Below are 16,709 nucleotides of genomic sequence, written 5' to 3'. Positions count from 1 at the left end.
CTTTTTCAATCTAGCCTTGAAATTCTTAAAATTCCTTTTCAACATGGAGCATAGGAAGAGTTAAGAAGGATAACAAAAATGAACACGGGTTTCATTCTTAAAACTGGATAATTTCACAAACAATATGCTTGATCACATAAATTTTGGTTTAGACTTCTCTGGATTTCTCTGGCATCATTAAATAAGAACGTGCAAAAAGGTTCTGGAGACCAATGTGCAAGCAACAACAACAACGGGGGCTGCTTCTTGAGTACTTACTATGTGCCAGGCACCATGCTTTAGACACAACCTCTCATTTAATCTTTAAAGTCACCCAGAAGAAAACACATAATTATCTCAATTTTACAGAGCACAAATCACTCGCTAAGGAAGCGCAGTAAGGTAGGTGGTGGATTCATGATCTGAATCCAGGTAATATCAACACCACAGCCTGCAATCTAACCCCTCTCTCTCCATGCTCTCGACCCATGACTAGAAAACGCATACTTTTTACTTGCGATTTTTTTTTTTTTTTTTGGAGACTGAGTCTCACTCTTGTTGCCCAGGCTGGAGTGCAGTGGCGCGATCTCGGCTCAGTGCAAGCTCCACCTCCTGGGTTCCAGTGATTCTCCTGCCTCAGCCTCCCATGTAGCTGGGACTACAGGTGCGTGCCATCTCGCCCGGCTAATTTTTTGTATTTTTAGTAGAGACGGGGTTTCACCGTGTTAGCCAGGATGGTCTTGATCTCCTGACCTTGTGATCCACCCACCTCAGCCTCCAAAGTGCTGGGATTACAGGCATTAAGCCACTGCACCCAGCCTTACTTGCTATTTTTAATAATGAATAGTATACTTAATTATACTTAGAAGGTTTGTTTTGTTTTGTTTTTTTAAAGTCTAAAAGAAAAGGCTGGTGCCTGTAAGAAGCTATTCAAAAATTTCTATTCCACTTTACTGACTCATTCAAAACAAATACTAGTAAAAATACAGCTTTTATATATACGCATCTCTCTCTTATCTACAGACATAAACACAACAAACGAAAAGGAAAATTTACATACTGATTAATTTCCCTGCCATGTCCTTGTTGGACCTTGATTCCTTGGGGTGTTTATAGAGATACATCACTGCTCGTCCAATCCCACTATGCTTCAGGGTCTCCTGGCTCACACTAGGCAGCTGGGGAACATAAACACATACACACACATTAATCACTCAGAAGCTGGGGGTCTTGCTAATCTATACTAGAGACCTGGCGCCTTCACAATAGTACAAATAAAAAATTCCATTTTCAGGATCCACAGAAATAGAGCACAAAGATAACTTTGTGTCCACATCAAAAGTTCAGAGTTCAGGCCGGGCACGGTGGCTCACGCTTGTAATCCCAGCACTTTGGGAGGCTGAGGTGGGTGGATCACCTGAGGTCAGGAGTTCAAGACCAGCCTGGCCATCATGTGGTGAAACCCCATCTCTACTAAAAATACAAAAAGTGGCCGGGTGTGGTGGTGGCTGCCTGTAATCCCAGCTACTCGGGAGGCTGAGGCAGGAGAATCACTTGAACCTAGGAGGCGGAGGTTGCAGTGAGCCGAGATCGTGCCACTGTACTCCAGCCTGGGAACCAGAAGCGAAACTCCATCTCAAAAACAAAACAAAACAAAAACAACAACAACAAAAAAGGTTGAGAGTTCAGTATTACAGCTGAGTTGAAGTAAAACCTAACAATGTGAGAAAGTATGAACTAAGCATACTTAGAGGTTAGCAGTTTAATACAGGAGCCAGCATAGGCCTCAGAATCCAACAGACCTAAGACTGAACCCAAACACAGCCACCTTCTAGCTATGTGACCTTGACAAGTCATTTAACTTCTCTGAATCTAATTCCCTCATCTGTAAAATGGAAATACTACACCTACCTTGTCAGTTTACTGTGAGGAAGAAACGAACCAATACATATATAAAGCACCTGGCACAGTGCGTGGCATAGGAGACTCCTTGGGAATTGCTTCAGAAGTTAAATAGCTCAACCAAGGTGTCACAACTACGTAAGGTGGCCCAGCTCAAGGTTCAAATGCAGGTTCCTATGACTCTGAATTTGGTGTTCATTCTACGCCACGTCTCCCCAGAACTTGCCCACTACTGTACTACTCTTCTCAGCCACATCACAGCTGCTCTAAGATCTTTTCCCTGCAATGCAATAGTTATATGAAGTTTTATAAGGTCTTCCCTTTCACGCTCATTTTACTAGATATGTTCCTTTTTTCCAACCCCTCTTCGGGCAGGCTGTAGCAGAGAGAACATACACAAACACTGTAAACTACACAGGTTATGACCACACAGGCCACAATAGATAATTAATAAAGAACAGTCAGATGATCTGCCTCTGACCTCTTGTAGGATCTTCAGCAGCTCCTCCCGGATCTTGAGTGCAGGCAAGCTCCTGTCTGGTAGGGGTGAGAGCCATTCTTTGATGGCAGACATCACACCGCTGTCAATGAATGTTTCTTTAAGGTCCTGCCTGCAGTAATAAGAAGAATTTTTAAAAATTCCGTGAACCTTGGTTCTACTGTATCTTCTGACTTTTCTTACATATTTAGTGATGTTTCTAAAAACTGCTTTAAAAAAGTTATTCATATAAATTTGGTATTTACTGAACACCATTCTGGTTTCAAAAGCAGTGTGACATTTAGTTCTTATCTTCCAGAAACGCATATACCTGACAAAAAATGATTTGCTGAAAACAAAACAAACTCAAGTTACACAAGATAAATTAATGCTGATATGAATGGTACAGACAGTAAGAACAATTAACTCCAATCATTTCAACTAAAAAAAAAAACGTTCAATCTATCGAAATAGTGATTATTGAAAAATTGTACATGGTGGCGAACCCAGAATTGCTATTCTCTGCAGGACACCAATGAGACTAGCACTCTACTGGCAGGACAGAAAACAAACAAACAAACACAAAACACCCTCAGTAAAATAATACTTAAATTCCATTTTATGTACTAGAATCATTTATGTTAACAGAAAACAAGACATTATATACAAAAAAACCTGCCACAGATAGTTTTCCCTGTTAGAATAGAGGGAGAAATTTTCTGGTTACAGATGCTCTAGGCCATGCTGGTGGTGGCTCACTGATGCACCAATACATTTCCTCAGTCATCAAAAGCAAGCTATGGCTTAGTTCAAAGGGAAAGCAAGGTTGCTCAGAAATATGAGCAAATCGGGGCCCGGCGTGGTGACTCACACCTGTAATCCCATTCCAGTACTTTGACTTTCGGGTGTAGAGACAGGAAGATCACCTGAGCCCAGGAGTTCGAGACCAGCCTGGGCAACACAGCAAGATCCTGTCTCTAATTAAAAAACAAACAAACAAAAAAAAAGCAAATCAATGAAAAAAGTTAGAAACAAGGATCTACTCAAAAAGGGCATCATTACTTCAGAAGGACCAATAATTGTGACACATTAGAGTCATATAAGCCTTGGACAATGCAGCCTTCAGGTAGGGTCTTCCAAGATTTTCTGTTTTCCATCACACGGAGAAAACAAACGTAATTTTACCAGACCAAAAACTGCCTATAAAGAACAAAATTAGTGGCCAGGTGCAGTGGCTCCTGTCTGTAATTCCAGCACTTTGGGAGGATGAGGTGGGAGGATTACTTAAGCCCAGGAGTTCAAGACAAGCCTGGGCAACATAGCAAGAGCCTGTCTCTACCAAAAAACAAAAACAAAAACACACAAAATCAGTAGTTTCCAAGTTTTTCTTTCATTAGTATCAATTTTTTATTTGTTCTGTTTGCACCAGGCATCAAGGTTTAATAAAAGTTTATGAAGAAATATAATTTAGGAAATTTTATTCATTATCTTTCTGTGAACTGATAGAAGGCTATCATTATTTAGTATTCCTAGAACACCAGTACATCATTTGAATTATCATTCCATGAAAAAGGAAAAAGACATTTTAAAGAAAACAAAACACTTACTTCTTAAGGTGCATAACTACAGTAGGCAGTAAAGTTAATTTTTTCAGTGCCGGCTTTTTTTGATTGTTCAACTGTCTGTCTTCCTATTCAGAAAAAAATAAAGATTTTTTTTAAAAACAGTACTCATTGTTAATATTGAATTCACTGTAATTCTGAACCTTAAAATAAAATAACAGTTTTTCAAAGAAACAATTTTTCCTATAAGAAAGAGTAACTTAAGAATGGATCTTTTGCAGAGCACCAAGCTCTGTATCTATGTCAGTCAAACCCACAAAACTATTAGAATTGCCTTTAACAACTACAAGTTGAAAGAAACCATTTTAAGTTAGAATATTAGCATGATTGTCAAGTTTTCAGAGTTCATTAAAGGTACAAATTACAACTGGGAAATTTTGGTTTATGATACTAGGAACAATTTTCCAGGTGTGAGGTTATATGATATTGGAATATACTATATCAAAAGAAGAGTTTCAGTATTTACTTGGGCAGTTTTTCCTATTTTTTTTTAGTTATGAAAAATTTCAAATTCTACAAATACAGAATGTAGAATAATATGCCTGTTGCATACATTTCAACAATTAAATACACACAACTAGTCTTCTTTTAGCTACTTTCCTCCATTCTTGAATTGTTTTGAAAGAAATGCTAGCCACAGATCATTGAATCCACTGCTGAACTCTCAGTAAGTGTCTCCAAAAGATCTGAAGTTGTTTTTTAAACATACTACTGGGCCAATTTTTGTAAGTTGAGCAGATTTTTACAATGCAATGGAAGAAGCCATGTCTTGATCAGGAGCAAGAGAACAACACATGAATTTGTAACACCTTTAATATATGAAGAAACTAAACTTTGTGGTGAACTAGCCACATCTGAGAACAAAACCATGCCCCATGAAACTAGCAAAGCCACTCACCTAAAACATTTCATTTTACTGAATATTTCATCTTTTCACTTTTTCTAAACATGTGACTAAAAAATTAAAATATTTCCATGATTAAAATTTAGAACAGTAAATGCTTTATTACAAAAAGCAAAGCATCTTAACTGTCATTTAAGGGTTAAGCATCAAAAAAAAGGCATCCAATAAACTCAGTGGGAGGAAAAGAAGGTGAACCTAGAAGCAACACAACTCACCTCAGCAGCTTCGTTCATCTTGACGATCATGGCGCTCACGACGTCGTCTGCGTCACTAATAAAGGTGCCACCATCACGGTTCCGTCTGCGCTTGCCACTCATGCTCTTTTTTCGCTGCAACATCATCTCAAAATCCGACAGAAAGTCCATACTAAAGCAGTAAACAAAAGCAAGTGAAATACAAGTTGTCTTTTAAATACACATTTACTTTCACCACAATTAAGAACACCAAATTTCTTAATTCTAACTCAATGAAGTGCTACCTTCTTTTAAAAGTGCAAGTACAGTCATGCGCCGCATAACGATGTTTCGGTCAATGACGAACTGCAAATACGACGGTGGCCATCCAGTAAGCTAAGGTTAACTTTTTATTGAAGAAAAAAATATTTTTTGTAAATTTAGTGTAGCCTAAGTGTACAGTGTTTATAAAGCCTATAGTAGTGTACAGTAATGTCCCAGGCCTTCACATTCACTCACCACTCACCCAGACCAAATTCCAGTCCTGCTTTCATTCATGGCAAGTACCTTAAACAGGTGTACCATATTTTATCTCACACACACACACATATATTTTAAAGAGTTGGGGTGTTGCTCTGTCACCCAGGCTGGAGTGCAGTGGCACAATCCTAGTTTACCGTAGCCTCAAACGCCTGGGCTCATCCTTCTACTTTAGCCTCCTGAATAGTTGAGACTACAGGCCCATACCACCATGCCTGGTTAATTTTTTAAATGTTTTGTAGAGACAGGGACTCACTATATGTCACCCAGGCTTGTCTTGAACTCCTGACCTCAAGTGATCCTCCTGCCTCAGCCTCCCAAAATGTTGAGATTACAGGCATAAGCCACCACGCCCAACTATACTGTATTTTAACTGTACCTTTTCTATGTTTAGATACACAAATACCATCGTGTTACCACTGCCTACAGCATTCAGTACAGTAACATGCTGCACAGGTTTGTACCCTAGGAGCAATAGGCTTTACCATACAGCCGAGGTGGGTAGTAGGCAATACCATGTAGGTTTGTATAATACTATGATGTTCATACAACAGCAAAATCACCTAATGACACATTTTTCAGAATATATCCTGTTAAGCGACGCATGACTGTACTTACAACTTGCTATTAAAAGAACAGTTGATCCTAGACTTTATGTTCAATTCCTGTACTACCCTGTCATATATACACATGTAAATCACTAATAGCCCGGAACTTCTCATGCACTATATCCACACTTGCATCTATCGGTTTGAGAAAGTACATTTTAAGTTCCAATTGAGGGGACTCATTCAGCTTTAGTGGCACTGCCCTTTCTTGGACTAGGAAGGTGTTCATTATCTGAATGCTGTTGTCTTATACATCATGAGCAGAAAAAATGAAAAATAAGCTGCCGCTTTTCAGTGATAAGAAGTATAACTCTCAAAACATAATGAGAGATACACATGGAAATCTATAGGCTTGCTAAGCGCCTCAAACCTTTATGGCTTTCTTCAGAATCATTCCACTTAAAAAAGAGGAAGTTATTTTCTGCCACTATCATATCAATTCAATTTCCAGAAGTACTACCAGACTCATTCGGTTTAATTACTGCATGCCGCTAGGAATTCAAAATGAAACTACTTTTTAAAAACATCTTTACAACTGGAGGCCGGGCGCGGTGGCTCAAGCCTGTAATCCTAGCACTTTGGGAGGCCGAGACGGGCGGATCACGAGGTCAGGAGATCGAGACCATCCTGGCTAACACGGTGAAACCCCGTCTCTACTAAAAATACAAAAAATTAGCCAGGCGAGGTGGCGGGCGCCTGTAGTCCCAGCTACACGGGAGGCTGAGGCAGGAGAATGGCGTAAACCCGGGAGGCGGAGCTTGCAGTGAGCTGAGATCCGGCCACTGCACTCCAGCCTGGGCGACAGAGCGAGACTCCGTCTTAACAAAAGAAAAAAAAAAAAAAAAAATCTTTACAACTGGAAAGAGTAACTAATCCTTGTATTACTGTATAACATCTTTTAAGATATCAGATTTTTCTGAACATAGATTCCAACTAGCTCAACAAAAGTAAGTGAAATATGGTCAAGTAATATTTTGTAGTTAAGATGTTAGACTTACTTCCCCTGCCCCATAAAATCAGCTTTTCTCTCAAAAAGGTATTTTTAAAATTAGGTTATTTTTCATAAGAGTTTATTTGGTGAACCATAAATTAAGTCTGGTGCCATATAAATACAACTCCACAAAGAAAGACATCTAAGCACAGGCTAAATGAAAACAAGTAACAACAGCAGGTAATTCACTGACAACACCGTAAATGGAGAAAAACAGGAATAGATCCACTCCTAAACTTAATCGGGAACCAAAATGAAAATTTAATAGTCTCTACCTTGATTTTTTTAACTTCTCTTTAACAAATTCCTTAAAAACAAACTTACTGTTTTCCTCTCTTTATGTTATCATCAGAATCTGAATCTTCTGCTTCTTTTACCTGTGTTTCACTTTTTTCTTCTTCCAGATCTTCTTGGTTAAAACCCTAAATGCAAAATTATCACAACCTCCTTACAGATTTTCTTCTGTATTAAGTGTTCTTAGTATTTTGCATTTTTAAATTAATTCATTCACAAAGAACAAAAATTCAATAGATATCAAAAGGTACATAACAAAAGGTCCCTCTCCAGCCACTAGTGTTACTAGGTTTCTTGCATTTCCTTCCAGAAACAGTGTACGTTTATATAAGCACTTCTACACACACTTCGCATCCTCTCTTGTTATACAAATGGAAGCATACTATTCAGAGTGGGTACGGATAATGCTCTGCATGTTCCAGATTTAAGAAAAGAATCTAGAGGCCAATGCATGTCAGTACTAAGTCTTGTCATTTTTTTCAAGGCTTTAGACTATTTCACAATATGGCTGTAACTATGATTTGTTCACTTATTTGCCTAGTCACATTTAGTTTTACGTATTTGAAATTGCGAAATACTTGCCAAACTGTATTCCATAGAGGTTATACCAATTATCTCACCAGCAAGCATGAGGACTCCTGTTCCCCTACGTCCTCACTACTATAGCAGGCTATCAAACATTGATATCCACCAATCTCTGGATGGAAAAACAAATCTCAGGGTAGTTTTATTTGCATTTTCTTACTATGGGGGTAACGTTGGGCATTTTTTCACATTTACAAAGCCATGTGTCATTCTTTCCCTGTGAACTCTGAATATCCTATGCGCATTTTTTGCTGGACTGTTCATCTTTTTATCACTATGTAAAATCTCTTTGAAAATTAGATATAGCCCTCTACAAGTGACAAGAACTGTACAATCCCCACATTTGTACAGTTTTTGTTTATGCTAATATTTGCCAGGCATAACTTTTCATTTTTATGTAAATGAAAAGGCCAGTCTTTTCTTTATGGCGTCTACCTTTTGTGTTACACTTAGAGGCTTTCTCAGTGGTTCACCTAGTATGTTGTTTTTCTCACCGAACTGAAACTATAACCAAGTTGATGTTAAGTCTCCAAAGTAGGTAAGTATACCTTATTCTTACAATATGGTGCTTAACTAAGTATGAGCTCCATGAAGGCAGTGTCCAAGCAGTCTCTGAAACATTTGTTGAATCAATTCTTCCTTTATATTTTCCTTAGGTTTACTTTCTTATTTCACTATTGCCCTGAATTTGATTCTAAATTCATCTACCTTCACTCTCTATTGCATTGGTTAAAAATAAGTATTGCTTTTTTAACCCAAGAACTATTTAAGCAGGCTTTAAGTTTCTGAGTGGCAAACAGATTGGAAAATATATACAGACACTTGATATATGACAAAGATGGCACTACAGAATAGTAGGAAAGGATGATCTTTTCAATAAATGGTGCTGGGTCAACTGGATACTCCAAATAAGGAAAAAAATCTTAACTTTTACCTCGTATCACATACGAAACCAATTTTAGGTGAATTATACAATTAAATGTGAAAGACTGAATAATCAAGCTTCTAGAAGGTAACTTGTATCTTCATGACCTTGGGGACAGGCAAAAATTCTTAGGCAGAATTCAGTTTTCACCATAAAGAAAAAGATTGGTAAATTTGATCCTATGTTAAAATTAAGCACTTTTGTTCATCAGAAGACTCCATGTTAAAGGAATGAATTTAAGATATTCTAAAAAAATTTAAAAGTTAAAAATTTTTTTTAAAAAAGACTCCATTAAGAAAGTGAAAAAGAAGTAACAAAATGAAAGGTATTTTTAACATTCATAACTGCCAAAAATGATTATATCTGGATTATATAGAGACTCGTCCCTGTTTTTTTCGGTCTGCTTCCTCTGTCAGTTACATTTCTCTTACATTATGGATTTGTCCATTTGTCTCTTTTCAGTTCTATCAATTTTTGATTTTTATGTGTGCATATAAAGTCATGTTATTAGGTGCAAACAATTTTAAAATCTTTTTATCGATATAAAGTGACCTCTTTATCTCAAGTACTTTTTTTTTTACCTTAATGTCTACCTCCCTCTTTTAAAATATTATAGATACCACACCAGTTTTCTTTTGGTCCATGTTTACATGAAGTCCCTTTTCATGTACCTTTATTTTCAGCTTTACCTTCTGTTTCAGACAAATCTCTTGAAAACAGTATTTGGCTGGTTTTTGAGATCCTGTCTGGCAATTGTTGTCCTTTAACTGGAACATTCAGTATTTACATTTAATTTAATTTCTGATATTATCAAAATTTAAATCCACTGTTTTACCATGTAATACTTTCTACTTTCTAACTGTCCCTTATCCTATCGTTCTTTTCCTTTCCTGCTCATTTTCGACTGATTAGCTCTAGTTGTTCCATTTTTTCCCCCCTCTATTAGTTTAGAAATTACGCATTCCATTTTAGTCTTTTTAGTGGTCACTCTAGAAACTACAACACGCACCCTAACTTATCAGTTTACTAATGTACGTTCATAGACATTCGCAAAGGCCTGCGAGCACTTCAATTCCACGTATGCTCCCAATTCACTGCTGTCATGTTTTCATTTTATATATATTCCACATTAAACACATTTCATTTTGTATAGTCAATACTCATTTAGACTTATACACATACTTTTGTTGCTCTTTTCTCCCTCCTGCATCTCTAACCTTCCATCTGAGATCATTCTTTCTTGCATTTCTTTCCTTCTGTATTTCCTTCAGCTGGTACATTGTTAATTAATTCCCTCCTTATTTCATCTTCATTCCTGGAAAGTATTTTGGCTAAATTTAACGAAATTCTAGGTTTGCCATTAGTAGATTCTATTGTTTCTGTTGTGAAGTCAGCTGTTAGTCTAATCGTTACTTTTCTGAATGTATTTTTTTTCCTGTGGCTTTTACACTTTCCTATTTTCGTTGGTTTCTTGCAGTTTTATTATGATGTAGTTAGGTGTAGATTTCTTTTTGTTTATCTTCCTTGCAATGTGTAGAACTTCTAGAATCTATGGTTTAGGTAACATTTCTTTTTAAAATACTGCTTCTGCTATACATGTAATTTTCCCTCTCCTTTCATTATTCCAGTATTTGTAAAAACTTTTCATATATAGTCTATGTCTTTTACTTTTTTCTATAACAGTATATTTCAAAGCTTCATTCTAGATCCCTCCTTCTAACCTATCTTCCAGTTCACTAATTTTCTTTTCAAGTATGTCTAATCTGTTGTTAAACTCAACCACTAAGTTTTCTGTTTTTTTTCTTCCCTCCTGCCCTGTTTTTCTTTTCAAACAGGACCTCACTATTTTGCCCTGGCTGGTTTCGAACTTCTGGGCTCCAACTACCCTCCCAGTTACCCGCCGAGTAACTGGGACTACCAGCTACTTGCACCTACCTGTCCACCAAGTTTTTAATTTCAGTTACTGTATTTTTATAGTTCTAAATTTCTACTTGGTTCTTTTCCAAATTTGCCTTCTCCTTTTTAAATTGTTTGCTCTGACATCTTTAATCTTGTTTCTTATCTCCCTGAACATATTTAAAGTGATATCTAAAATTCCTATATCTAGAGCTCTAAGTCTATTTCTATTGTCTGTCATTACTAGTTTCCTTTTAATGTTATTTTTGTATATTGTACTGTATATATGAAAAACTTAAACCACTGTCATCTTATTTCTGAGACTGAGGTTCTCTAGTCTGCCAGAAGATTCAAAGATGGCCTAAAATCTGAGCAAAGGCTATTTTACTTCCCCCTGAACCCAATGGTGCTGCTCTCTGAAGTCTCAATCCAGAGTATGGGGTTTACAAAGCCCCCTAACCTCAATAGGCCCCGAATTCTAAATTTTATCCCCAAGTCTTGAGGCTGTCAAAAATATGAGTAGCCTCTTGGCCTGACAGGTAAACACCCCCACAGAAAAAGCACTTCTAAACACTGAGTTACCACTTTAGGTTTCTCTTGGCTTAGTAATTCTTTGCTACTTTGTTCCTAGATAATGAGCAGATTTCTGTATATTTTGTCTAGCTTTCCTAGTTGTGCTTGGCAGAAGGGTTAGCGCAATCACCCAGAATGCCATTGTGAAAATCGGAAGTTCCCCAATTACTGTGAATCTTGCCCTTTAGCATTATTAAGTGCCTTTCTTTGTCTCAATGTGTCCCTTCCCCCTTAATTCAATTTTGCCCACTAGCTTCCTTTTATGCCTTTGTATATACCTGCTCATTTTACTTCCTGAATCCCTCTTCTAGATTTTTCTCCTGAATACATCGCAAAGATGTTTTTCTCTTGAATACATCCTACTTATTAGAATCATCTATAATTACATCACTGCCATAAAAACAACAAAAAAAGCACAGCCAAGGAGGAAATATTTCCATCTTATACTTACTGTAAATTCTTCTTCCTCTTCATCACCAGATTCTCCAAATATGTCTGCAATAAGATTTCTAGAAAGTAGACAAATATAAAAACATTCATTTGCTTTCTTCTCATTTGCATAGGAACCATTTTTTAAAAAATAGAATTTACATACAGTAAAATGTGCAGATCTTCAGTGTCCAGTTCAATGAGTTTTAACAAACGTATACACTCATGTAACCAGCACCCTATACACTCATGTAGCCTCCCGAGAAAGTTCTCTCATGGCCCCTTCTAGCTGGTCCCCTAATTTCAACATCCTAGAGACAACTGCCACCTTGACTTCCAACACCACAGATAAATTTCGCCTACTGAACTTCATGTAAATGGAATCACATATGTCCCCTTTGCTTTCTTTCATTTAACATGTTAATTCTGAGATGAATTCTGAGATTCACCCACATTGTAGTATGTTCAGTTCAGGAACTAAAATACTAAATCCCCAAAGACATGCAATTAGGCAGGACATATTGTATTACAACACAGACCCCTCTGTACTGCCTAGTTAAGAACCCCCAAAAACTCATGTTACACTGTCACTTACTCTTCTTCATTGCCTGACTCACTGTCACTCCCAAACAGATCCTTCTCTTCATTTTTCTTATCAGACAATTCTTTCCCAGCTTCCTCCTCACTGTCAGATGCTATGGTCTTCTCTCTTTTGCCTGACTTGTCTGATACAGCATCACTGTCAGAGTCATCTGCATCAGAGACAACACGGCTCTTCTTTGCTGCTGTTGAAAAGAAAATCATCATTAATTTTATTTTATCATGGTCATTGTATTACCAAGCATAACAGATGCTTTAAAATGGCAGTATGTGGCAAAAAAAAAAAAAAAATCTCAATCAAAGGGCCTCCTGACACATGGTTTAGAATTTTTAAAATAACTAAATGGCTCATTTAGAGTCATCTTACAAATTTTCTGTTATTTTACTTAAGAAAAAGTGGCCAAAAGATGAAGAAAGATATCATCAACGTAAAAGCAGTCACCTTTCCTTTTGGGGAATCAAGAAAATTAAAACTAGATTGACGGGCAAAATTGGCATCCTTTCTATGCTGCCTAGTAGCAACTGAACTAAAAAGGACTACATATTTCTTTCTAGGAATAGTCTCCACGTTCCTCTATCATTGCTGGTCAGTTTCAAATTTCCCATCTTCCTTAACAAATCGGCAACATGTCTGGTACCTTTTCCTTCTCCTATAAGAACTGTCAGGTTATAATGAAATATGTCTTTTCCAAAGATAAGTTTCATAAAAAAGTAAACAAGTAAAACTTACTATCTGTGAAAATGGAGTCTTAGGTAGCGGCGGAGACTGAAACACTCCAGAGAGAGATGGTGTCTCTAAATAGAATCCCCTCAAAGTTTCCCTGTATCTGAATATTCAACAAGGTTTAACAACCGTGGGAGCTCAGTTACTGATTGGATGGGATCTAGTTAACTAAGTGTCAAAGAGACCCACAGCTCACACTGAATACAGTTAGGGGTTTTCACGTAAACATTTTTCTTTGAAACATTACCTCTTCCAGTTTAAAACAAAGTCTGAGTATTTTATATTCCTATTGACATGCGGTTTATCACTTTGAGGCAGTCAGAGATTAATACATGCTAACAGAACTCAAAGGAAACTTACTATTAAGCTTAGCTAATGATAACCAGGGGAAATGAGTGTCCTAGTGATATTTTAGAATATTAAGCTGAGTAACAGACTACAGATCTGACATACCAAGAGGATACACCGTTCCACAGTTACAAGCTCACACAATGAATAAAGCCACTGATAAACAGCCCGAGGTAGTTCCTTACATGCTTTCTCTCCATCCTCACTATCGGAAAGCACCGCCGCCTTTCTCTTCGCTACTTTCTCCTCCTCGCCCTCTTTCTCATCTTCATCACTGTCCAGTTTTTGCTTTTTGGGTTCTTCCTCCTCACTATCAGAACTGTGAAACTTTTTTCTGTCCATATGGCTGTCTGAGTGGAAGGAGTCATTCTGCATTTCTGTATCCTCTCCCTTATTCTCCCTGTCGCTGTCATCATCTGACTCTGGCTTCTGTTTGTGTCTGGACGCATCCTCAGTTTCTGAGTCACTGGCAGGTCCCTTCCGAGGCCCCTCGCTCTCAGAGTCACTGACTCGGGGTTTGGGTAGCTCCTCGTTTTCAGAATCACTGGCCTGGTTCCTTGGGGGATCCTCACTTTCCGAATCACTGATTCGGGGTTTGGGAAGCTCTTCATTTTCTGAGTCAGTGGCCTGGTGCCTCGGAGGGTCCTCACTTTCGGAGTCACTGATACGAGGTTTGGGAAGCTCCTCGTTTTCAGAGTCACTGGCCTGGTGCCTGGGGGGTTCCTCACTTTCCGAATCACTGACCTGAGGTTTAGGAAGCTCCTCACTTTCAGAATCACTCATTCGAGGTTTGGGAGGCTCCTCATTTTCGGAGTCACTGGCTTGGTGCCTTGGGGGTTCCTCACTCTCAGAGTCACTGATTTGAGGTTTTAGAGCATCTTCTGTTTCAGAGTCACTAGCAGGACTCTTCTGGAGCTCCTCAATCTCAGAATCACTGGCGGGGTGCTTCCCAACATCTTCATTTTCTGAGTCACTTGCATGCCCATTAAGAAGCTCCTCATTTTCAGAGTCACTCCCAGGCAATTTCCTGGTCTCTTCACTCTCAGAGTCGCTCCCGTGCTGATTGACATCCTCATTTTCAGAATCGCTTGCGGGAGGCTCTGCACGTTCCTCAGATTCAGAGTCGCTGTCCTTTTGCCTATGAAGGTCCTCACTTTCAGAGTCACTAGCATTAAGATTTATGGGCTCATCATTCTCAGAGTCTGTCACATGATGTCCTTTGGTGAGGCCATCTTCTCGATCACTAGGTTCATTCTGAAAAACAAAGTGAAAAAAAATTAGGAAAGTGCAAACAAACAAAAAACCCTTTAATAGTAAAACATTAAATTTTTTCAGTGATTTTTTTTTTTTTTTTTGAGACAGAGTCTCGCTCTATTGCTGGAGTGCAGTGGCGCGGTCTTGGCTCACTGCAAGCTCTGCCTCCTGGGTTCACGCCATTCTCCTGCCTCAGCCTCCCAAGTAGCTGGGACTACAGGCGCCCGCCACCACGCCCGGCTAATTTTTTGTATTTTTAGTAGAGACGGGGTTTCACCGTGGTCTCGATCGCCTGACCTCATGATCCGCCCGCCTTGGCCTCCCGAAGTGCTGGGATTACAGGCACGAGCCACCGCACCCGGCCAATTTTTTAAAATATGAGAATATGTGCACCTAAATGGAGAATTCTTGTCCTATACCTATATAGAAATACCCCTACAGAAAGCCAATCTGTGAAATGGTTTTATCTGGATCCCCGAATGGGGAAATATAACCAGCCTTCATTAAAACAACTTTGTAAAGCATGCTCTCAGATTACTATAGAAAACTGACTGTGAAGAGCCAGATTTTTTTTTTTTTAAAAAAGGCGAATTTTCTCATACATACTTCTGTTTTGTAAAAATATAACTAGGCCAGACGTGGTGGCTCACACCTGTAATCTCAGCACTTTGGGAGGCCGAGGTGGTGGATCACCTGAGGTCAAGAGTTCGAGACCAACCCGGCCAACATGGTGAAACTCTGTCTCTACTAAAAATACAAAAATTAGCTGAGCATGGTGGTGGGCACCTTTAATCCCAGCTACTAAGGAGGCTGAGGCAAGGAGAACTGCTTGAACCTGGGAGGCAGAGGTTGCAGTGAGCTGAGATTGTGCCATTGCACTCCAGTCTGGGTGACAGAGTGAGACTCTGTCAAAAATAAAAATAAAAATAAATAAATAACTCCATTTTTCAAAGAAATACTAGCAAACATGTAACCAAGTTCTTTTACATAGACATATTCTTGGGTTTTATAAGGTTAAAATTATTTTATTTATTTTTTTGAGACGGAGTCTCGCTCTGTCACCCAGGCTGGAGTGCAGTGGCCAGATCTCAGCTCACTGCAAGCTCCGCCTCCCGGGTTTACACCATTCTCCTGCCTCAGCCTCCCGAGTAGCTAGGACTACAGGCGCCTGCCACCTCGCCCGGCTAGTTTTTTGTATTTTTTAGTAGAGACGGGGTTTCACCGTGTCAGCCAGGATGGTCTCGATCTCCTGAACTCGTGATCCGCCCGTCTTGGCCTCCCAAAGTGCTGGGATTACAGGCTTGAGCCACTGCACCCGGCCAAGGTTAAAATTATTTAAGGGAAAAGAAACTATAAAATTTAATTTTATTTAAAGGGTCAAATAACATATGGGCACCTTCTCCCAAGATAATTTAAGCAAACAAAGAAAGGAGGAGTTAGCATTTCCTAAGTAGCCAGTAAGAGCCAATACCACAATAGGCTCTCTCCTATGGTACTTCTCATGATAACAAAATTGAGGCTTACAGTAGTCATGGTCCTGTGTTTAGTAACCCTAGAAATAAGAAAGCTTAAGTTTTAGGGAGAACGTGATTCCTCTAACTACACCAACACATAATGTTACTTGAAATAATTACTCTGAAAACATGCTCTGGGGCACAAACTTGATATGTGCATATTATAGCTATGATTTTTAAAATGCAGAGGAAAAATATACAAAATTAAACATGCCAAAATACTAACAAGTGTTTTAGGATCCAGTGAATTTTGTCCCCATCTGGTAGCTCAACTTTAAATAAAATGGTAACAATATTCTAGCTTAAAAAGTGAAAGTATTTCCATGTTTGGGTATTCCCTCTAAAAATTTACTGAGCCAAATATTTGTTA

The 16,709-nt window shown here is 38.5% G+C and overlaps 1 protein-coding gene across 36 annotated transcripts in view; it reads right to left on the bottom strand.

Annotated features, from left to right (window-relative positions):
• IWS1 (interacts with SUPT6H, CTD assembly factor 1) overlaps positions 1-16,709 on the bottom strand; it is a 46,909-nt gene that overhangs the window by 9,610 nt on the left and 20,590 nt on the right. For 18 of the 36 annotated variants that reach the window (XR_012421029.1, XR_012421028.1, XR_010580210.2 and 15 more), the window contains 8 exons: positions 13,757-14,825; positions 12,495-12,684; positions 11,922-11,979; positions 7,522-7,619; positions 5,101-5,251; positions 3,967-4,049; positions 2,363-2,492; positions 1,040-1,157 (listed from right to left, as the gene is read on the bottom strand). Coding sequence is in view for 22 of the 36 variants with exons in the window: in XM_065526455.2 (XP_065382527.1) it covers positions 1,040-1,157; positions 2,363-2,492; positions 3,967-4,049; positions 5,101-5,251; positions 7,522-7,619; positions 11,922-11,979; positions 12,495-12,684; positions 13,757-14,825 (1,897 nt within the window). In the remaining 14 variants the exon portion in view is untranslated. Of the gene's footprint in view, positions 1-1,039; positions 1,158-2,362; positions 2,493-3,966; positions 4,050-5,100; positions 5,252-7,521; positions 7,620-8,722; positions 10,317-11,921; positions 11,980-12,494; positions 12,685-13,756; positions 14,826-16,709 lie in introns of those variants that run through there. The other 18 variants (XR_012421030.1, XR_012421033.1, XR_012421035.1 and 15 more) reach the window with 4 other exon arrangements.

Source organism: Macaca fascicularis, chromosome 12, assembly GCF_037993035.2.
Source record: "Macaca fascicularis isolate 582-1 chromosome 12, T2T-MFA8v1.1".
Classification (NCBI taxonomy): domain Eukaryota; kingdom Metazoa; phylum Chordata; class Mammalia; order Primates; family Cercopithecidae; genus Macaca; species Macaca fascicularis.
This window is presented reverse-complemented; position numbering and strand designations above follow the sequence as displayed.